The 23,715-nt window shown below is 30.2% G+C and overlaps 3 protein-coding genes and 1 non-coding gene across 8 annotated transcripts; 1 reads left to right on the forward strand and 3 right to left on the reverse strand.

The window, feature by feature from the left end:
- Nucleotides 1-6,573: 6,573 nt before the first annotated feature.
- On the reverse strand, nt 6,574-6,987 carry LOC108330525 (basic leucine zipper 4). The gene has a single exon (XM_017565004.1). The coding sequence runs from the start codon at nt 6,985-6,987 to the stop codon at nt 6,574-6,576; it is 414 nt and encodes a 137-aa protein (XP_017420493.1).
- Nucleotides 6,988-10,166: 3,179 nt separating this feature from the next.
- Nucleotides 10,167-17,212, reverse strand: LOC108329881 (uncharacterized). 5 transcript variants are annotated; one of them, XR_001832271.2, is made up of 13 exons: nt 17,056-17,212; nt 16,603-16,798; nt 16,364-16,438; nt 15,165-15,271; nt 14,601-14,661; nt 13,504-13,563; nt 13,316-13,390; nt 12,680-12,826; nt 11,923-11,977; nt 11,376-11,501; nt 10,756-10,985; nt 10,446-10,640; nt 10,167-10,299 (listed from the first exon to the last, which is right to left on the reverse strand). XR_001832271.2 is itself a non-coding variant. In XM_017564249.2 (12 exons), the coding sequence occupies exons 1-12, from the start codon at nt 17,088-17,090 to the stop codon at nt 10,617-10,619; spliced, it is 1,188 nt and encodes a 395-aa protein (XP_017419738.1). In that variant the 5' UTR covers nt 17,091-17,212; the 3' UTR covers nt 10,311-10,616. The 5 variants fall into 5 exon arrangements, 4 of the variants coding, with proteins under 4 accessions (XP_017419738.1, XP_017419737.1, XP_017419739.1 ...); XM_017564249.2 differs by lacking the exon at nt 10,167-10,299 and having other exon boundaries at nt 10,311-10,640; nt 11,376-11,498; XM_017564248.2 differs by lacking the exon at nt 10,167-10,299 and having other exon boundaries at nt 10,311-10,640.
- Nucleotides 17,213-17,288: 76 nt separating this feature from the next.
- On the forward strand, nt 17,289-17,360 carry TRNAD-GUC (transfer RNA aspartic acid (anticodon GUC)). Its single transcript has one exon. It is a non-coding gene; the product is annotated as a tRNA-Asp (tRNA).
- A 3,710-nt stretch (nt 17,361-21,070) lies between these two features.
- On the reverse strand, nt 21,071-21,797 carry LOC108331227 (uncharacterized). The gene has a single exon (XM_017565874.2). It carries the CDS (start codon nt 21,684-21,686, stop codon nt 21,336-21,338), a length of 351 nt encoding a protein of 116 aa, XP_017421363.1. The 5' UTR covers nt 21,687-21,797; the 3' UTR covers nt 21,071-21,335.
- Between the last annotated feature and the right edge of the window lie 1,918 nt (nt 21,798-23,715).

Consider the following 23,715-nt stretch of genomic DNA (forward strand, 5'->3'; position numbering starts at 1 on the left):
TTATGATCACGAGTGAAGTTGTTGCTACGAGAACCATGTTTTAAGTCTAACTTTGTTTGGCATTGTTTATAAAATTTGGTCCGTGGGCCGAAATACCGTCATGGAAAACTAAGTTTTCCCTCAAGGTTATATCTTTCTGCACCTCCCTTTTTTTCTTCCTGCAGACTTATAAAATTTTTCATTCTCAAAATACCCTTCATTAAAATTAGGTTTAAACCCTTAACCCTATCCCCTCACACTGAGTTTCCATTGTTCTCCACACACCTTCATGTTCAAGCTCGTCCACCTTTCACACTCCCTAACGTCCCCATTTGTCATCCTTTCATGTATTGGATGATGGATTGGTTGTTCTGCGATTGGGCAGATTTTGTATGTTTTTATTGTATTTTAGATTTCATAATGTATTTTTGAATGTTTTTATTGTATTTTGGATTTCATAATTTGGTATTATTATTACTATTACTATTATTATTATTATTTATTATAATAATGTATTTCGTATTTATTGTACTTGCTAGTAAAAATATTTTTTTATTATTATTACGAGTAATTCAAATATCTTAATCATAATATCATATTTTTTCCTTAAATATACATTAATGTCAGATAAATAAACTGATCAATCACCAATAAAAACAATTTCACCTAATATTTAAGAATTATTCTGATATAAATATTTTGTATTTATTGTCTAAAAAATGAATTGTATTTCTTAGTAAAGATATTTCTTTAATATTATTAAAACAAATTTAAATATAAAGTATTTTTTAAAATTCATTACAAATTACACAATCTAAAATTTATTTTTTGTGGAAATACATTTTATACTTGCAATCCCGAAAGAATCACTTCATGATTAATAAGGGGCAATTTCATATTATCAAATTTTATAGGGTGCAGGAAGGAAAAATGGGTGCAGGAAGCAATTGTCAACCCTCAACCAAAACATAAAAGTATGGGCTTTTGTTGAATTTTGGTGTATTAAGTGCAGGAAGAAATTGACCTCCCTCAACAGAAACATAAAAGTATGGGTTCTCGTTGAATTTTGGTGCTATCTCCCCATTTATTCATTTTTAAGGATGTAATGTAATTGAGTTATCACAGAATGAAAAAATGATTAGAGTTATTACATAAATTAATTTATATAATAACATAAGGTGTATTGCGGTCCATAATTTTTTTTAATTAGACTTATTTACATTTTTTATTTATTTTAGAAAATAATCTACGCACAAAAACAATTTTACATTCACATTCAATCATGAATTATAATAGTAATTTCTTTATGGTGATGATTTTAAAAGCACGTATCATAATTAATTTTTATATGGCTAACATTTTAAAAGTGCTTTATCCAGATATTATACAACTAATATTTATTTGTTTTTGTTTTGCTTAGGCGTTACAAGTTAACTTCCTTGTTCTAAATATTAGTGCATGCAAATAACTGACGTAATTTATATATAGTGAAATATAATGAGAAGGTTCCAATTTGAACTTTATGAAATTTAAAATTTCTGCATGAGTTTAAAAGTGTAAAACTGGCAAATTAAACGCATGCGCGCTTTCACTTTCGGAAAGTATGCACGCGTAAATTAAGCCCACTGTAACCCATAGGAAAAAAATGGATTAGAAATATTAGAAGGATTTTTATTTATACCTATATTATGGCTTTCATAATTCTTTAAAAAGTAATAACCTTTATACATTTTTTTTCTTTATGATATGTCCTTTTGTCCTTTTTTTTTGGAATATGAGTTAATTTTTATATTAAATTAAATGATAATGTTTTAACCTTAACAAAATATCAAACAAAACTTTTAAATATTTTTTATAATTTTAATCTATATTTAAAATTTTCAAACATTAAGCATATAATGATATATCTATCTACGCATTACTATTAAAACCATATTCTATTACTTTTAAGTTATTTATACTTATTTAAACCGTAACTTTGTATTGTAATTTGACCCGGAGGGGTTTTTCTTTCATGAAAGCACAGAGTTAATACGCAATCATGGATTGGTTATTTAATAAAGAATAAAATGTCTTAATGAAGCTTTTATAAGATCAAAGCTATCTTACAAATCATTGTCAATGTCTCTAATCCGCGTTATTAGGTCAAAAGATAGCATTGCTTTTTATCTAAACCTTTCGACTAAACAAGTGTCTGGTTATCTCTAAGAACTTGCCTTTGAAGAAAGTGGAATAAACACAAGGCAATTAGCGGCAAATCCATAATTTTATTTTGTTTTGATGTTTTTATTAAAAATACAAATACCTGTGGTTTTACAAAATCATTATTATATTTTCAAAATATTAAAAACCTTTACTATCAATACTACAAAATATTAGAAAGAGAAAGTAAAAAAAAATAATATTAATTATTTTTTCCTTCATCTTTTATAACTTTCTTAGATCAAGTTAAAAAATTGTCTGACAAAGAAAGGCTAAATTTTATGTGGACAAAATTAAAAGTTATTAAATATGTGAGGATAAAAAATCATGGAAGCAATTATAGAAGGATCATGTGGCACTAAGCATGGTCAACGAGGAAAAGAAAGCACCAATACAATAACACTTGTTGATCTTGTTATGGCCAATTGGATTTCTAATAATATTTTTTATTATTTATTTATTTTGTTTGAAGAAACATTGTATGATGATTCTTTGACGATTTGATGGGGGCTACAAATCCGAAATTGAAGTTGGTTCCTTTGCACTTGGACAAAAAAAGCAACCCGTTGGTTAGAACTTTTAACCTAATGGAAACTCCTTCATCTATCACTATCTAATACTTCATTGGTTTCATGAAGATCATCCTAGTTAAATGCATAAGCCTCTAAATTTATTTTTATATTGTCTACTAATAATGCGTTATTCTAACTCACATCTTTATAGATTTTTTAATGAGAGATTTGACACGTTAATGTGAATATATATTATATAAGTCTCTCTAACCAATGGATGAATTATCATCTCAATGACGATTTTTGTTTAAAAGTTTAAGACAATATCAGTTACTAAATTTTTAATTATTAATATCTAATGCATTTGTGGTGAATGAAACAAAAGTTATTAATAATACCATATTAAGAAAATAAAAAGTTTGTTTTAAATAAAAAAAAGATTAATAATTTTATTCATTTTACTTCATATTTAACAAGTTCCTTTCGCGTTTTTGTATGTTGTAATAAATTTTTAAACAATAACAAGGAATATTTTAGAACGAGTATGTTGAAATATGTGTTATTAACAGTTCTATTTATATATTTTCCACCAATAAGTTATTAGTAGTTTATGCAAAGAGAGACGATGATATATAATAGTTATTTAGTAAAGAAAAACACTATAATTTTTTTTAAAATATTAAAAAGTAAAAAAGAAATATTTTTACTTAATATTTCAAGTAATATAATATATATATATATATATATATATATATATATATATATATATATATATATATATATATATATATTACTTAATTAAATTGTTTATTCTTAACACATGTATAGTCAAACATATGTTTTCCATGAGCATGAGTATATATGTGTTTTTTCTTGAATGAATCTATCCTTCACATCATCAAAAAGTCTTTAACTGATGTAAGATATTTGTATTCATAAATTCACTATTTATACTATTTTTCAGTGCTTGATTGAGCTTATTACGAAGTCGTAAAATCAATTTTGATACCTATCGAATGCAAAACAATAAAACACGTACAAGTGCACGAATCAAATGAAAGGTTAAAGTAATCAAATAGGACCAGATTAAGGATTATCAAGACCACCCCAATAACTTTTTTCAATATATATATATATATATATATATATATATATATATATATATATATATATATATATATATATATATATATATATATATATATATATATTGTTTCTTTTAAACCTCTGGAAATTTTTTAATGTTATAAATTTTCTTATAAAAGATGTCACTAATTAAATGATTATTTTTTTTAGAACCATTTTAGATTCCTTACTTATTATATTAAAAGAAATTGTATTGGTGTATATGGAGAGAGTGAGAAACTTAATAGTGGTGCTTTTAGTTTCAAAGTGCAATTAAATAAAGTTTTTTTTATTCATAGCGGAAGGTACTGTATACCAAAATATACATTTCTTTTACCTGACACCAAACATAATACCAAAATATATAACTGCATCAGTACTGAAATAGATAACGATTTCGAATGTATGATGAAAGAATATAACAATTTAGAATGTGTGATAAAAGAACATAACAATTTAGAATATGTGATGAGAGAACATATTAGATCGTGTCAATAATCATCAGAGTCTTCTTAAGTAGTTTATATATATTGCTAATTAAATACACATTAAAATCATTAATAAAAATTATTCTAATAATGACTTTTACTAAACATTTACTTAAAAAAGTTGTCCAAAGATAAATTTTATTAAACTTAACATCATATATTAATAAATAGATGAATATGTATACGAGACATGAGACATGTAGCAAGATTTCAAATGAAAAAGAGCGTTTTGGAATGAAGAACTATTTCTGTATACATGGAGACGAGAAAGAAAAAAAGAAAAAAAATAACAATGGAAGAATGGAGAGAACTAACAAAGAAAAAAAAAAACACTTTTTTTCACCTTGTTCACCGTTGCTCTTCACCCAAAAATGATGATTGGAAGTCAAACTCTTCACCAAACCATGAAGGTTGGAACTCAATGGATATTCCATAACATTCCTTCTCATGACATCAAATTTGTTTTGGGCATAAGGGAGCATGGAAAAAGGCCACACATTCAAGCTATTATTACAGATGTTTATAAGAGTACTTTTTAATTTTATTCATAAAATCCTCAATCATTTTGAAATGTTTCATGTTTTGAGTAAAATTTAAAAATAATGTTATAATTATCAAATAATTCTCAAAATATCAATTATTCATTACCTATATATACACAAACCTAGTCAATCCAATGTCACATCCCTCTTGCGATATCTCTACTCTAGTATATATTTATGAAATAAGAGTTTTAGTAATGAAAGAAGTTCTAGAAATAGATAGTTATTCGAAGAACTTCAAATCTCAAGGATGGTTTATTGGAGGCAAATATAATCGGACTGCATTTTATGACAATATGATAATTGATATTGTACCACCATTTTAGTAGAGGAAGCCATCTAAACCATTCATGAGAAGTATCACACGACTTTTACTTAAAAATAACATTTACTAAAAAATTACTTAAAAAAGTTGTCTAAAAATACATTTTATTAAATTTGATATCATAATATGCATACGAGACATGAGACAAAGAAAATCAACATAAATTTGTAAAATTGAAAAAATTGACAAATAGTATAATAGTGTTTTAAAATGAATTACTCTTTCATGACAATTATATTCTTAATTGTATATTCAAATATTAATATATTATTTTATAATTTTAAGTAAATCAATAATAATCCTAACACATGATGTATAAATGAATTAAAATTTTTAACAATACATCCAAGTACGATGAAACTATAAATATTTATAATGCAGAAATGTAATATTTAAGTTTTAACAACAAAATGAAATGCAAACACATAATCCTTAATTACTTTTAGATTGAAGTACAAAATATTTGTAAGAAATTCTTACGGGATTTTATTTTAGTTTAGATAGATACTATCACGCTATATTGTTAATATTAAAAGATTACTTTTTATTCTAATGATCTAATATTCGAATTACTTTTTATTTTAAGATTCCTGTAAATTATTTTATTAAGCAAATGCTCATATACCTTTGTTCTCTTTCCATTACATCACAGGTGTCATCTGTTACTTTCTTTCTTCTCTCACTTGGGCGAATATACCATAAAAAAAAGACACTATTATTGTTTATTTTGTTAACTCATGTCACATCGCTGCTACAAAAAGTACTTTTCGTCACATGATTAGAAATAATCGTTCACGTGTAGGTCCTATGTATGACCTCACAACCTCAAGTTTTATGCCACTTGTTTCTCTGTTACACGAAGGAATGAAGAAGATTGCGCAGAAAGACTAAAAAACTAATACTAAGAAACAAGATGCATGGATTCCTTCCATTTTCCAATAGCTAGAAATATTTACATATTCCACCAAGATGACAAACCCTATTCATGATTTTCATCACTCGATAATGCTACACAGATTTACAAAACAAAAGATAAAAAGGAAACAACATGATAAAAAACTAGACATTCAAAAACCTACATCGTACTTCCAACAACCTGGGGCTACTTTAACCCACCACACTGCACGTACGTAAACGTGTTTTCCTCTTCCTAGAGCTAGAAATTGAGCCAAAAGAACATAAAGAATACCACCTTCTAGGGCATTCATTACTGTTTTTCCCTACCTCGGTTCACCAACCAACAATTTTCGAGGGTTGAGAACTTTATTCTATGACTATATACGTAGCTAGTAACATAGAAAAGTTTAATATGAAAATTATATATGAAGTGTGAATGCTTTGTTACTTGGTTTTTACGACGAAGCGTTTTGTAATATATTATTAATGTGAAAGCATGGAGTCTAAAACAAAATCCCACACAGATCCGAAAGAGTGGCCATATGGGCAATAGCTTCGGATTTAAGATGATCGTTATGTAGGGATAGAAGGAGGTGTTGGTGCATGGTCGAGGCGAGTCGGTTTTTGAGAAACCGGTTTTGGATTCTCAACCGCTTCAGTTGGCTCGTCAGGTTCTCAAGATGCTTCTTCTTTCTGTAGCGGGACCTTCGGGCCGATTCCCGGTTCGATTGCATGCGTCTCAGCTTTCTTTCCTCGGACGAGTAAACCGTCCGGTTCGATCCCTGCGAACCGGAGCCCGGACTGGGCCGGTCTATGGATTTGTTTATGAGAGAAAACAGGTCTTCTATATCACTTTGCGTCAGCATGGTTTGGTGAACCGGAGAAGACGGGAACTGAACCGCTTCGTGGAGCAACATGGGTTAGAAGAAGAAAATAAGAAAGAGAGAAGAGAAACCGGGAAATTCAAAAGAGTGAACCGAAGGGAGGAAGGAAGGGGAAAAGGGAGGAATGGAAGGATAGGAGAGGGGTATTTGAAGGAGTGGAAAAGGAAAATGTGGGGCCCATCAGTGCAAAAGATTCTGGAAAACTAATTTCACAGAAAATATTAATAATTTTTTAATGGACGTAGGTAGGTTTTGATGCTAACCTTTCATAAAAAAGTGATTGATCAATATAATTAGGGTTTTTTATGCTAAGTTTTTTTTTTACTTGAAAAAAATAAAAACTGCGGAGAGAAGGGATTGAAGTAAAGTTTAGTGTGTGGGAGTGGGTGGTGGAGATTCAGATTGGGTAACCTTTTTGCTAAGGTAACAAAATGAAGATGATGTTCTTTGAAGAGATTAGCTTTATCTTAATGACGAAGGATCAAACAAAAACATATAAACAACAAACTTGATTAGAAAGCTGCCCAACACCAAAATTACACGTTAATTTTAATTAGAAAGCAGTGGTAAAAGTGTTTTTTAAATAACATATATCTAAATTCTGTCCACAAAGAAAAAAAAAACGAAACCATGTAATAAAAATTAATATTCAAATGTGGAGTAAATTCACTATTTTTGAGAAAAGAAAGACGGTATTGGTCTACGTAGTTTTAAATATTTTTTTTCATGCCAAACCCACGTATTTATTCGTTAGTAACAGGCTACAATCACTTTGAGTTTACACTAACAAAACTTAAATTGAGAAATGTTATACATTTATGACATATAAATTTGTGTAAAGTGTGATAAACACATGTAAAAGTGGAGAGGAAAAGTGCAAAAAGTGGAGAAGGAAGAAACGGAACCAATCTTACTTTATGATAGTAAAACCATTTGATTTTGGTCGATTGACTGTGGAAATAATTTTATACCATGAATACACAAAGCACATTGTGGCGCCATTTTAAAAGTTAACAGCTTGAAAGCTTTAGTTATCATGATAACATGACATTTCCGTATTGAATAATTTGGAAAAGGGTTCCCGAGATATAGTGTAAACGACCAATGGAATCTCTAGAAAAAAAAGTAACAGTATTGTGGAAATGACAGGGACGTAAACAAAAATACACAAAAGAAAGTGTGTGGGGGTGAAAATAAAAAAGTAGATATAATAAAAAGGGAAAGCAAAAATCACTATTTATGTTTTGCCATTAGTGTATGTAAAATGTAAGTAGTTTTGGCATTAGGGTTTCCAAAGTAATATGATGAAGCCTAAAACCGTGATGGAGAATGCTATATATATGTGTAAGTTGATGTGAGAGTTTGAAGTTATTTGATAGACAATAGAGAGGAATATTCTTGGGTAGTTTTCTTAGTTGAGTATATGGGGCAATTTTGTAGTGGTTGGTAGTTGGTTCCCTTGGACTATTAGCAATATTAAAGCACCAGTGTTGAGTGGGGGATAACATGCAATCACTTGGGTTGCCATTTTAGTTAATCTTGATTAATTAAATGAAGGGAAAAGATAATGAAGCAATCGCTTTTTTTAGCTTGCTAAAGTAGCTTGCATGTGCATCAATGCAAGTAAATGTAATGGAAAGAAGAATAGTACAATTTAGGTGCTTCTCCTTTATCTGTGGCAATTAATTGTTTCTTTTTCGCTTAACCTTGTGGCCGCAATGACATTACAATAAACAGACTGCATTTCATGTAGTTAATCACTTGGCTTTTGCTTCTTTAGACAATAGGGAACAATTCTCCAACACACAGGGAATGGCCAAAGGAGAAGGCTAATCTCATCCCTCGTGTAAAGTTTCGTTGTATAATTTGCCACCCAATTGTTATTATTTTTAATTTGTTGGCATTTCTGAGTTTAGAGAAATATTAATGAAAAAAATACGTATAGTTTTGGAGTCTTTGACGATGATGAAATGTTTTCGTAATTGGGGAGAAATTAATTACATATATTTGTTGAAGGGTGCGGCATTATGCGGTCAATAAAAGTACAATTATTCATAACACAAGAGAAGTGAGTGAAACGCGTGGTGTATGATGACGAAAGGAATGCAATTACAATGAACTTAGTCATGAGCAATGCATTCCATCATTTGCATGAAATGCTCAAGATAAAAAATAGCACTATTAAATTGACTTCAAAATCAATTTTAACTTGAAGATTATACACGTGAAGTTTGTGATACAACAATATTGTATGATTGATCAAATGATTGATGAAATTATGGTTACCAAGTCAATCGTCTACGCACTCCAAGTGACGAGTATTACGAGTGAGTTTAAGATGATATTCTTATATGATTTCGTGAGAATTTTTTCAAAAAACATTTATTTCTCTAAACATATACGCTTTTCGAATCATGTTTTTAATTGTTAAGCCCATAATGACCCATATTTAATAATTATTTTCAAATTATTTTTTATTTTTTCATAGAAAAAACTTAGGTTTCCATCCAGATATATTTATATATATTAAATTTTTCAAAGCATGATATTCATAACAATAAAAATTAATAATTTAGGTAGCAAGCCTATGAGTGATAATAGAGTTCTCAAAAGTAGACTAATTTAGGACACAATTCTCACAATCATGTGCTATAAAAAATAACAAAAGCAATAATCTGTCAAAGCAGTAAATAGATTATGACAAATTACTATTATTAATTTTTTAATATTGATAATATTTGATCCCCTTCAAACCGTAACTTTCATCCCCTTGAAAATATTTGATAAAAAAAAGAAACTAAACAACAGTTTCAGACAATTTGTCGGCAACTCTAAATGAACATATAGTACAACAACTTGAATAACTCAATGCTTTATAGATTAGAAACATAGATTAGAAAAACAAACATAAGGACATCCATTATGAACTATCTGTTGAAGTAAACAAATGACTTTCGTGTCTTTTTGTGTTGTTTAATATTGCCATAATACGAAAAACTTCCAAATTCTCTCTCAGTTAAAAATTAGGTAATGCAGTGAACTTGTCGAAAAGATAATATATTAATAATAATAATAATAAATTTAAAATGTATGAATTCGCAAAAATGAGCTGATGGATTATTTATGTAGCTGTCAAAGAAAAATAGAGACAAGTAGGGTATTTTAAGTTTTAATCACGTTAGCACTTACACTCATGAAGTTATTTATGAAGATTAACCAAAGAAGAATGCATACTTTTTCATAAATAAACCCATACATTAAAAGTCCCATTTTTAGTGGCAATCGCTGCCTGAGTGCAGCTTTGACTGGAGATCATTTTCTTTCACCTTTTATCTCTAGTGGAATCTGTTAAGAGATATAAGTAACTTTTAAAATAATTAAAAGAATGCATTAGTCGAGAAGAACCTACCCTAGTAATTGAAAATATAAAAATTACAATAATCCAACATACACCAACTAACATAGATGTATAACCAGATGCAACAAATTACCAAGAGATGCTCAACCCAACCCCAAATATGCACATTTCTGAGTATGCGCCTGCACGACATGCACCAAAGACAACTCTGTCAGAAGATAAACGAACTTCATGTCTAAAAAAATAGTGTGCCTGCATATATCTCCTTTTGGATTTTCTTTGCGCCCACAGAAACAATTAATGATCACATGTTAACCGCAGGAGCTCCCTAATTTCACAATCAAACTTACTATGATCAGGTTCTAATCAGTGAAACAAAATCGAAGGGTAGCAATGAGAACAAAAACATGCCATTTCATTTTAACCCTTAGTGATCAACACACCTTAAACAGAAGATCATACGCAATACATTCCCAGGGTAATGATATGGACATTAAGCTGCACTTCAAAGGTATCAAATCATCAAAGTTTGAGCTAGAGGTAGAGGCCGCTGCATAAGCATGCCTTGCTGCTACTGATGCGGCGGAAGCTGCTCTGCGGACAATTACGCCAAGCCCGAACCCTTTCTTTGATATAACTGGAGAAAATGGGCCTGAGTCCTCGTGGCTTTGATCTGACATTGCAACAGAGAGATTCCATTTCAGCCATCCTTATATCTATCTTTAAATTGATAAGATTGGAACATATACAAGCTTCACAACATGTTTGGTTAGAATAGTCAAAGAAAGAAACGGTATTGCCGTGAGGCTTTGTTCTTTTAACCCTATAAACACCGTAGAAGCACTTGCTATCCTGATTGAAACAAATTTAATACAAAATCACATAAAGTAAAACAAACAATAATATGTTAACATGTTTCAATCCGACGAAGAATATTATTCAAACTTTATAATATCTTATTTTCTTAAGTCTTGTAATACAGAAATCCTGTAAGGTAAAAAATCATAGCATGTCAAATGCCAACGAAAATTTTGGAAATCCCAGGCATAAAGTGGTTTGTTACCTGCAACACCAGAAACAGCTACTTCAACTTCTCCTCGGCCTCCAGGACCTTTCATGTAAATCCTATCTGTTTTGCCAGAAGAATGGCCCACTGATAAAAGGCTCCCAAATCGGGACCTGCCACCTGCTGTGAAGCAAGAGGGAATAGATTGTATCTGACCAAAGAGACAACAGATATATGGTATGTGGCATCTATTAGCTACGTACAATATAAAGAGCTTGTGGAATTTCCGGTATGAAGGAAGTAAAGTGTTGCTTTAGCAAGTAAGAGGGAAAATGCTACTAAAGATTAATCTATTAAACTGCTCTACATATGAAAATTTCTGTAAATAGAATTTATGAAATACCATAATATGGTTGGGCACTTTTTTTTAGCAAGGATGAATAAAATTACCCAACCATGGTTAATGGATTTGTCAAAGATCAAGATATTCAAAATAACATTGACACATCAAGTGAAGTAAAGGAATTTATCCACATCCACATATCTGGTAAAATACTATGGTGACAATATGCAAAATATTAAAAAATACATCCCCAAAGATTACCATCATAAGCATCTCGAACCATTTGATAGCTTACAAATCCTGAGAAAAGGGTAAGCTGCAAATCGGAGAGATATCAGAACATCAGAATGTTGAAGTTAGTAAATTAAGAAGTTCTGCATAAGTTTTGTTTGTTGACATACCCATTGAATAATTTAAGTAGATACTTGACGAATTAGGCAGAGAATGTTGAAAATAAAATTTGGTTCATCAATAAAAAAAAAGGCACATTGTTAGATAAAATTGTAATTTCTATATACTTTCCTATTTATAGGTTAAATATAGAGAGCATATCTGAAGAAATCACACTCATATATGAAAGCTCATTAGGAACTAATATTCTAGCATGCATTTCAGGTATGGCCTTATTATGTTGAACTTAGATGTTTTCTCAAAGTGAGTCCTGCCAACAAATTCTTTACAGACAATTTGCTGCATCTTATAAACATAGGAAAGTGGTATGAATAGTCTCATCTTATAATGTTCATGCTATAATCAGAGAAGTGTAAAGACAGTTATTCACATTTCAATTAAATAAATTACAAGCACTATCTTTTGCCCTGGCATCTGCAAAAAGTGACAAATGTTCCAGCTGCATATTTCATCATTAACACCAAAGCATGTAGAAGGAATATACAGTCCATATTATGCAGCATTTAAATAAAACAAAAAAAAAAATATTAATAGAATGAACTGAGCAGATTATCAAAATCTGGACGGAAAATAAATTTCAGATATAGTAACGAAGAAGTAATTAAACCTTTGTATCCTTTTTCTTTGTGGATCTAGTATGGACTTCCAAATTGGAGCTATTATTACAATCATTTGACACCTTCTCACTTGGAAATGCTGCCCCATCATGTGCGTTTAGAACTACACAATAGCAATGATCTTTTTCGGTCAAAACCTGAACGGAAACAAAATCACCAAGATTTCATGAAGTCATCACAATGAGAATGCATAATGCATTCAATAATGTCTACTCTTGATATGGAGCAAGTCAAGACCAATCAACCAAGAGTAAGCATTCATACAATAAATAAATACATGACAATGTGAATTAAGAATTTAGAATTAATATCAATCAAAATTCAGCTCTTGACTGAAACACATAAGCATTAAACAATTAACAAGATCAGCCATTAATCTGTAACTAGTATACATTTTTGTAAATTGATGTGGAAATTTCACAAGTAAATAAAAGAGTGGAGCATTTCAAGGTAACCTTCAAACCAGTTTTGCAATATGAAACAAACAATATAAAGCAGGGCATATTTACAAAATATCACCTAACTTAACTAGAAAATGTACACCACAAAATATGTCGAGTAAGTATAAACATTCCATACATGAAAGTGTAATTAAAAACGTAAAACTTACTAAAGTGATTTATTACCACAGCATCAAAAGTAGAGTCAAAATCATCAATTGCAAAACATATATCTGGATAAGCAGGAGTCGTTTCCACTTCCTACACACATCAATGTCAGTGTAATTGTCAATAAAAGTACAAAGTATCCAAAAACAATAGTACTCATTCTTTTAAATATGAATATACAAAAGAAAAAAGATTAGTATACTTGCCTTTTTAGAGTCCAATTGAAAATTTACACGACTTGGGGATGCATAAACCGTCTTCACAATCTGAGTAAGTACAAAGGGCGTCACTGCCAAATCAGAGGATATGATGTGTATTTACATTTAGAGTTTTAGACATTTTAAACTTCCAACTCACCAATATTAAGCATATAATACTGAGAAAAAAACTTCATTGGCTTAAAGTTTCACAGAAAGGGATCCTCCAGTCCAAAATTTCAAAAAATCCTTCTTGATAAATAAATTTAAACAACACCAACACCAACAATAGGTTGACCATGGAAAAGAACAAAACAATCACCATTTCAAAGGGACAAAAATAGTTTAATGTAGAAGTTGAATGAGATAAAAATATATAATGATGTAAAACATAGAAGGGAATATTACCAACAACTGGGAAGGAATTGAATTACATTTACAGTTTATGACATATGGGAATGGTTGAGGACTACGGTTCCAGGCAGCCCTTGATCAAAATGTCAAGAAAGTCTAAATCAAGATTTTAGACAGACATAAAAGGGGGATATATTAACCTCGAAGTAACAGAAATCTAGAAAGCACTCACAGTACCACACTTCTGTATTTGAAGCCATGAAAACTGAAATTCATCATAATAGAATAACAGTACAACCCGGAATTGTGCAAAGGTATTTGTGACATTCTCAATAGATCTTCTTATGGCAATTAATCAACACAATATAACAGTGAACAAATTGAATCAGCTAGAAAGTTAGGACTAAAATATTTGGTGTGGGTTGGGGTGAGCCTGAATAAGCCCAGAAGAACTAGACCTTCATAAAAGAAACTACGGATCCAAGACATGCCAAACCAGTAGCTTGAAGATGGAAATTATTCATTATCATCCCATCAAAACAGGACTTAGGGTTCATAAATCTTCCGTTTTCTCTGAACCTTATATTGAGATATATCACAAGATTTGAAAATTCATTTTTGACCTATGAATATTAGATAATAAAATAGGAGAGAGGAAAACAAATAAAAAAAATGAACATTATCTTTTACAAAAAACTACAAGTAGAGGAAGTATGGACAATGCAAATGGGAGAGATTCATTATACACATACCTTGTATATAGGGGATAAAGGTGTATCCTCCCCAGTTCGATGATTAAGAAGATCCTGGCGACTAGAGAAATAGATAACTCAAATCAGATTGCCTACATAAATGCTTGTGGGGAACCTATGGACAATAACCCTAAATTGTAAGGATTTATAAAGTTTATTCAAACACTTTCTTGGCCTAAAAACATACATATGATTCTTCTTTAAAGTTGCAGAATGTTTCAATCGGAATTTGTAAGTTACTCCAAGTACAATGAAAATGATGAAACAAAATATATGGAAAAAAGAAAACTGTTGAAACTGAAATGAGCTTTGGTATTTGGCATAAAAGAAATCTTGCAGGTGATAAATGACCAAATGACAATGCAATAATACAACTCATCTATCTTCGTAATATTTAAGGAAACAAGAGATCGGTTCTTTGGAGATTCTGCAAAAAAAAATCAACTGATGCATGCATATGACCATGGTACAAAGTAGATAAAATTAAGAGGCAACCTGAATGGTTGTGAAATCATCTAAAAGATTAGCCATGGTGAAACAAAATTAAGGAAATAGGATCATTACCTGCAAATTGCAACAGTTACACTGAATGATGTATGGGCAATTAAATTCAAGTAAAATGATCGCCTCCAGTCCACATCTATAGAAGTTTCATCAACTAAGTCTTGCAACTGGTTGAGAAAAAGTGAACAAAATTATTTGGCATCACAAGGGTTGAACTACCAAATCCTACGTCAAAAAGCGTTATCAAATAAACCACATGGATTTTAGCAATTAAAAAATATAATTGGTTCACAAGGAAATTAATGCCAAGCCACATGATACATATACACTTTCATGCACTCAATACCTGACATAATTCAACTCATACTAAGCCAAGACCAACTTTAACTGTCATGTTTGGATAAAATTTGGATGAGTGCCTTCATGAATTCTGATGCACCAAATAAAGAACAGAGAAATTGTTGCTTTAAAAAATGTTTTTGGGCTCTCCAACTTTTTAACCTCAAATTAACACAAACTCACCTAAAATTCTGCTTTTTTAAGGCAATCCTATATTCTAATTAGGCTATATCTTAGATTTTGAGTAATGCCTAAACCAAAATTCTAATACATACACAGCATCAATCAAAGTTTATCCTAATGGTTGTTATTAAACCAATTGGATCTCTTGTAAATGGGTCATTGTAGGATCACCTGGATGGTAGATGTCTAGTCTTAAAAAATCTAATTGAGACGTGCAATCCCAAATGTGAGGAGTGTGAGTCAAAGATCATATACTGACCAGCTATAAGACCAAAATAGCACACATACGTAAGCACAAGCTAATTTTAAGGCCCAAACCAAATAAAAGAGGAACAAGTTTAAAAAATGAGATTGCATTAACATGTTAATTTGTTAGAATAAATTTTGAATTGTTTTAACAACTACATATCCATGAATGCCAATGACAATTAAAAGTCTCAAACACCTATGACAATAGTTTTCACCTTCAATTGACAGGGGTAAAAGATAAATCAGTAAGAAACATCTTTTACATGTTTTTCCTCTTCTTTGACTAGGTAAATGATTCAGGGGAAAAAGACACAAGTTAGAATATTATCATCATATGTATGAAGCACACAGGAAAACGATTTATCGTATATCGTTTAGCGTGAAGAACATCGACAACAAGCACTTTCGGAGTTTGAACTTCTGCTGACCCTTATATTGTGTGTGCACAAGTGTACGAGATTTTGAATATATTTTAAATTTGAATTTACCTTAGGTGCCCACCTGCGTACAAAATAAGGCTCGACGATCTCTGTTTTATTGTTGGAACCAGAACCATGGGAACCCTGAAGGAAAACAAGACTTCTAAACGGATCAAATATTGCTTCCAATCCAACTTTCAAACCAAAGAACATAGCAAGAAGATAGTAATTATACGTCACGAACAACCCGTTTGAACAAAGATTAACATTAAATGAATCGAGACATTTTAAAGTTGAAAAAGACATACCAATTTTCTGACAAAGAAAACAAGATCATCGTCTTGACGTCCCCTTGACTCCATGCCACGGACGAAATACAAATCAAAAACATCGTGCCAAAACCTCATATCCATTTCAACATCAGAAGTATCTTGATCTTGATCCTCAACTACCGTTTGCCCAATTAACTTGGAGTTTTTCTTCACCATGCTCAACAATTCAAACCTTAGGAACACAAATAAAAAAAACTAATAATTACAATTTACCAAAAAGAGAAAAAAAAAATGATGCAGGACAGTATTATTAGCGCATCCAAAACATCAAAAGAAGAAAGTCAGGAAAAATAATAATGCACGATGCAACACCATGTGAGATTGCATTATCCTTCCATTAACCAATCATAATCATAAAATTTGACACGAGTGAAGACACAAAAAAGAGAGCGCAGAAGAACACAAATGTGATCGTGAAATTACAAGTACCTTGAGGGGGTTTCGTCTCCATCGCCCAGCATCATCTCAATTGCTTTCGGTTATCAATGTTCGAGAAACAAATCCAGTTTAGGGTTTATGGCAAAGAATCGTAGGCGATGATGAGTTTCCAAATATCTACAGTGCTCGAGAAGAAGAAAGATCGTGAAATATCTACACTTCAACACACCAATGGAAATCATTAATAATATATTTAATAATATTATAAACGAATCTATCACTTGGTCGTTGTAGTATAGTGGTAAGTATTCCCGCCTGTCACGCGGGTGACCCGGGTTCGATCCCCGGCAACGGCGATTTTTAACTATCGTTAACAGTTACTTAATTATTATTTTGTTTTTGTCCTTGTAATAGTGGTGATAACTATTTTCGCTTGTCATTCGAGTGACAGATCCTCAGCAATGGTGGAATTTCTTTAATTGCTTTTTCGTTCAAAATGACATTTTGTGATTCTGTTGTCATCTACATTTCTTCATTTAAAAGATTCTTATAAATAACGATAATGAAAAAAATATGGGAAATAATGTTATTAGCAAATAATTAGAAATAAGATAAAATTACAATCGTAAAGTTATATGATATTAGTTTAAAACTAATATTTCTTCACGTCACACTGTTTACATTGGATTTTCAAAGGAAAATGAGAAAAAAAAAAGTAGTGGTATTTTTGTGAATAAGTGAAATTGTTTTACATTAAATTATTTGGTATTTAATGTGAAAGTTTTTAAATCAAGACTCATAAGATTAGTTTTCCTAGTGATTTCAGTGTGATTTTTCCTCTTCTTATTTTCTTTCTAGTGACGTTGTATATGTATTTTTAGATGTGTTGGAAGTCATTTTGTTAGTCTGAATCAGTTAGGAAACATTTTCCACGGATTAAGATGGATTTTTTGTATGTCCAAGTCCTAGATATTATATATAATCGTTCTATTATTAAATTCCACACCATATACAGTTGTTTGGTTCTCAATTGTACATAAATATTTCCTTTGATTTTGTTTATTTGTTTGCCTTCTTTAGATATTTACTTTTTGTATCTTGAATGTGTTGTATCTATATTATCTTTTTGTGTTTTACTATTCTTCGATTTAAGATCATAAAGATAGTTAGAAATTTACTTTTAACAATTTTTTTAGTAATTTCTTTTAGCTTATATTTAATATTAGAGAAATGTATTTTCAAATACAAAATTTTGGTAATTAGAAACTTTAAACATTCGTGAGTAATACCCAAAGAGGGACCAAGATATCCAAAATTTGTCCATTTACTGCAAATTTTTTATAGTATTTTAGAGACTTGTTAATTTAAGGCATTTAGTTAATATATATATATATATATATATATATATATATATATATATATATATATATATATATATATTCGTTATAAAATATGAAATTTTTTGTGGTGTCCTTTTATACTATATAAAAATTGATCAAACACTCTATATATTTAATATTTTCATGTTAAAATTATTTAATTTTGTGATTTTTTTTATTTTGCATACTAATATGATTTGTATTTGATGTATACAGAACAAAACTACCGGAATGGATATTTTTTCTATATTTCAATTTTCTATGTTAAACTAAAACTAATTAAATTAAAAAATAATTACGTAGGTAGAAGTTTCGGGGATAAACATTAAGTAAAATAGTTGTAACGAGTGAAAGAAAGAAGGGACAGTGATTGATTAGTGGAAAACTATTGGTTGAATTTTGTCCGGTTTTAATATTTCTGTAGAACGTAAAATATGTGAAATATAGAGAGAGGTAGAAAAAAGAAGAAATAAAAGGGTAAATAAGGACAAAATGAGTAGCGTGAAATGTGTGTGTAACTACGCATCGGTTTGAACGATGCGCTTCCACAGTTGATGGCACGTCAGAATCATTCATAATGGGTTCAATGTATATTCACATGTCATTTTGACTTTAGAGACAAAATTTATTTATTTTCATTACAAATGTAAGGGTACGTTTATAAGGCTGTGTTCTTTTGGGTAGATTTGGAGGAAATGATTTGAATAGATTTGAGTGAATTTGAGGATAATTTTTTAGTTGTTTTTTTGAGTGGATTTGTGGGTAATTGAGAGTGGATTTGGAAGTAAAGTTTGTAAGAATTAGTGTAAAATTTGATTGATGTGATAGATTTTAAAAATTAGTTTAATTGGTAGAAATTAAAGATTACCAAAATGCCCCTAGTTATAAAAGTAATATAAAATGTTATATTTAATTGTAAAATTATTTATAAAGAAAAAAAATTATGAATAATTTATAAAATTAATGTTTAAAAATTATAAAAATTAAATAATCAACTTATTTTTAATAAATTAGAAAATATAATATACCTAATTTTATTAAAATGTACATCTTTTTAAATTATAATATTAAAATAATTATAAAAAAACTGAAAAATATATATTGCGTAATAGGTTACGCGTTCGCGTAAGCGGTTACGCAGGTTAGGCGTTTGCCAGCCATCCCTGTGCCAAAGTTAATAACGTGCACTCGCATGGCCTTTGATCGTGCATCTCCCTGAGTATTATGAAAATGGCTCAGGGCAAATGTGTAAATGTGGTAACTTTTCGCGCAAATCATCTCAGTTATGCGAAGATCGATCAAACCGTGCCATCCCGCAAATCCTTCCTTTTCCATCGTCGACAATCGCTGTAAAGGAACACGTTCGTTGAATCCATCGTCGCTCGCAAATCACTGTAAACAGTAAATTTCACTCATGCCAACACACCCTAAATGACAGAATTAATCATTCCAACAAAACTATCTTTATATTTTTTATTTTTGTTTACAACATTTTATTTCTATTCCCACGATTCAATTTCTATTTAAAAATACTAAATTATTATTATTAGAAAGAAATGTATCAATACCTAATTGATATTCACTTTAAAAGAGAAATTCATTGAATTAAACATCTTTGTAAAATTGATTCATAATATAAATAGATTGCACATTATTAATTGTAAAATCATAAATTAAAATACTCTGATTAATTCAATTTAAAAATATATCATATAAATATGAAACTAAAATTCTAAACAAACAACATTACTTGATTCACGTGTAATTCATCAAGACTTGTTAAAGAAAGTTGAACATAAAAGAGAAACTCAGAATTAATCATGTGTTTTTGTCCACACCATTGCACCAAAAGTGATGTAAAAAAATTAAAAGATAATTAGGCAAATCAAAATCTCACTAATAAAATTGTTGCCGTTTCCCTTAATTTAATTATCTCGCAAACGCGTCTTCTACTATTTCTTGGATTCCTTGTTACTGATGTTAAGTCAAGGGACAACATTTTTAAAGTAAAAGAAACTTTGTCCACCGAAACAACGCAATCATCACGATCCAAACGACAACATCATCAAATATGAAACAATTCAGTGACAGAGTGTGAGTACATGTTCATTTTTTTAATGCAGCTTTAGTCCACAGAACATGCCCAATCTACATTAGTAAACCAATTTTTCTGCAACTTGTTACTTTTAAGTTAATTGCTACACATATCAAAATCTAACAATGTATCATCATCTTCTTTCCGATCCCAATAATCATGTTCCCAACTCAATATCTTCTTGCCCTGCCCATCACTTTAATTGTTTTCTTCCTTTCCCATTTTCCCTTTTTTGATTCATAAAAAATTAAACTTCAGTTTTTGCAATGTAAACCAAAATTTCTACTGACAACTTTGAGTCTAAATAGACAAACTTCACCATAGGTTTCACCATAGGTTTACTTAATAAAACTTCTGTTACTACGATGCGACTTGTTAATTAAATATCACACACTAAAAATGAACATTTTCTCAATAATGTTAATCCATAAAGTCTCTCATGAGTCGGTGGCTGCTGAAGATAAAAATGAATATACAATCAGAATTCAAAACTGGGTACAAATAAGCACTTCATAATTTTGTCGATTCACAAATATTTCCTTGAAACGTTGGTGAATGGAAATGTTGTCAAGCTGTATGAAACATGAGAAAATTGCACAAAAAGGTAAGGGGAATCAAGCTTCAAGCTGCAAGCTCCAAACTCCGTTTAGTTTATTTCATTACACGTTAATCATTCTTCATTATGTATAATAATATAAAAGATAAATTCTTAATTTCATTTTGGCTCTCCAAAATCACTCCAAAACATAATTAAGGTGCGAAGGCACAATATTAATAACCCATAGATGCAACATTAGATCACATATACCGAGAAGATTAAGAGACGTTGATTTTGATTGTGTTCGCTTGACTTACGTTCAGTCCTCGTCGACGGCGATCAGGGCTTCACTCTTCTTCCCTTTCCCGGTCCTTCTCCTGCTGCCGGCGGCTGAAACGACACCGTCGTGGCGGAGGTTTCCGTCGTTGAGCATCAACGGCAAGTCGTTGGCGTCTTCGCCGTCTTCCTGGGTGGCGATGCGAATGCAAGAACAACGGTTCAAGGAGGCGAAGAAAGCCGTTGTGACGCCGTTGATGAACCACATGGCCACGCCATCAAACTTTCCGCAACCGGAGGAGGCTTGCGTGGAGGAGACCCTGGACTCGACGGAGTTGGGTGATCGGAGACTGAAGAAGCCGGTGCAGGTGGAAGAAGAAGTAGTGGCAGCCATAGAATTAGTTTTGGGCAATAATTTGAAAGGAGCACAGCGAGAACAGAAGCCAGAGCTTAAGAAGCTTCAGCTTTTTGTAGTTAACGGACTCTACAAAGCTTAATCAACTATAACAATCAAGTTTTATACAATATATTCGTAAGTAAGTGTGTTTTAATATATATATTTATATTTATATTTATATATAATTTACAAAATATTAAATTTTATGGGACAATAAATTGTCCTATTGACCTACTCCATAATGTTTTTCCTTGATGGAATAGAAAGCAAAGCATATCTAATTGAGTCGGACTGGTTAGTTAGTTTTGTTATCCTAATTTTAATGATGTTTTTATATTTTATGTTGTTAAGTTACAAAATTAATGTTTATATTATAGTTAATTTCATGTATTTTTAAAATAATATTGATAATACTTATACTTATTTTTTATAAAATGTAAATAGTTACCATTAATTAAATAATAATTAGAAATATTCTTCCCACCATTTAGTTAACCCCTTTAAGATGAAAAAAAAAACATGGCATTATTTTCTTATGTACTCACTTATGACTGTCTCAAATATTCTCTAGGTGTCATTTTGTCCACGTCAAATAATGAAGTTGTTTTAAATATAAGTGTAAGCTTCAAAACAGTGGATATACAAATGAGTAGTTTCTGTTGAAATATATACAAATGAGTAGTTAAAGCTATGTATTGTAATTGTTGTTAATTGTAATTATCTTTTATCCTAAGCTAAATTGTTATGTACGTAGCAGGCGCCCCCACACATTGAAAATGGAATGGCAGTCGAGAATAAACGATGCGTACTCTATTGTAGTTACGTTGCATCTGACACAAAATACACGGCAGAGACAGCTATATATTAAACTATTTCATGAATTTGATCATAAGCTACGTTCACAATTATTGATCAATAACGTTCTTCAATACATTCTCAACTTATAGATTAAGATTTTTCTGTTAGATTATATCTCTCTCTCACATCGAACATGAATCACACCTTGGACATCCTTTTATTAACAGCATTGCAAGAAGACATAAATCACAGTTTACACTCACAATTTTTTTATACAAAATTTTGTGTAATCATTGTCCATAGCTCTAGAACATTTCACAATAATTATTTAAAAGTCCTTTTTAAAGTATTTAAATCAATAGAAATAACCATTTATTTTAAAAATCAAACCAAACATACAAAAAATATAATTTTGCACTTTTTCGAAAACAATATTGTTGTATATTATTGTTGATGTGTATCTAATGAGGTAATAAATCATGATTCATGGGTTACCTTTTCTTTTTCGAGAATCGTGGGTAAACTTTCGCCAGCCACTGGTAATGGATACTCATCATATCATGAGTGTTACATTTTGTAACCCATCACCTACTCTGTAAAATGAGGCTCTACTTTTACGCTATTTTTTGGCAATTAGATTTTGTAGACAAACACAGTGTACAATTGGACTGCAAAGGCGGTTTTGGAAGTAATTCACTTTTTTTCTTTTAAATTAGTTTAAATATAAGTTAATTTGAACAATTTATTTCGCATATATATATTTATGTAGTATTTCATTTTAATTTTCCATTTTAAAAATAATTATGATGACGTCTGTCTAAATAAATTGTAATGTTCCAAATACGATAAACTAATTATTTGTTTAATAAACTGCTTAGGATAATTTTTGTTTTGGATTAGTGGTAACTAGTGTTGGATTAATACACTCTACACTAACTAGTGAAAATATATGTACTACTGTGTTTATTTTTTTATGATAATAATAAAAGTATTATTATTTTTAAAAAAAGTATGTTTTCCAAAGCTAAGGAATTAGAGGAAATTTTGAATTTACAGTGACATTATTATTAATAAAAATAGACAAATTTCTTAAATATAAATGAAAGTTTCACATATGTAATAAGGTAGTTTAAGAATTCATAAATGGATTTTCCATAAGATAAAATAAGAAAAGAGGACAAATTATATTTAATATATATAAATTTTTCAATTTTTCTTTTATAAAACA

This window comes from Vigna angularis, chromosome 4 (assembly GCF_016808095.1).
Source record: "Vigna angularis cultivar LongXiaoDou No.4 chromosome 4, ASM1680809v1, whole genome shotgun sequence".
Classification (NCBI taxonomy): domain Eukaryota; kingdom Viridiplantae; phylum Streptophyta; class Magnoliopsida; order Fabales; family Fabaceae; genus Vigna; species Vigna angularis.

Excerpts from the sequence above, each read along its gene's own strand:
- LOC108330525 (XM_017565004.1), bottom strand. The coding sequence starts at position 6,987 with ATGTTGCTCCACGAAGCGGTTCAGTTCCCGTCTTCTCCGGTTCACCAA.
- LOC108331227 (XM_017565874.2), bottom strand. The coding sequence starts at position 21,686 with ATGGCTGCCACTACTTCTTCTTCCACCTGCACCGGCTTCTTCAGTCTC.
- LOC108329881 (XM_017564248.2), bottom strand. The coding sequence starts at position 17,090 with ATGATGCTGGGCGATGGAGACGAAACCCCCTCAAG. Across the intron at positions 13,391-13,503 it reads TTCAATTGGACTCTAAAAAG|GAAGTGGAAACGACTCCTGC; the intron begins GCAAGTATACTA and ends TGATGTGTGTAG. Across the intron at positions 10,641-10,755 it reads CGTATGATCTTCTGTTTAAG|GGAGCTCCTGCGGTTAACAT; the intron begins GTGTGTTGATCA and ends TTGTGAAATTAG.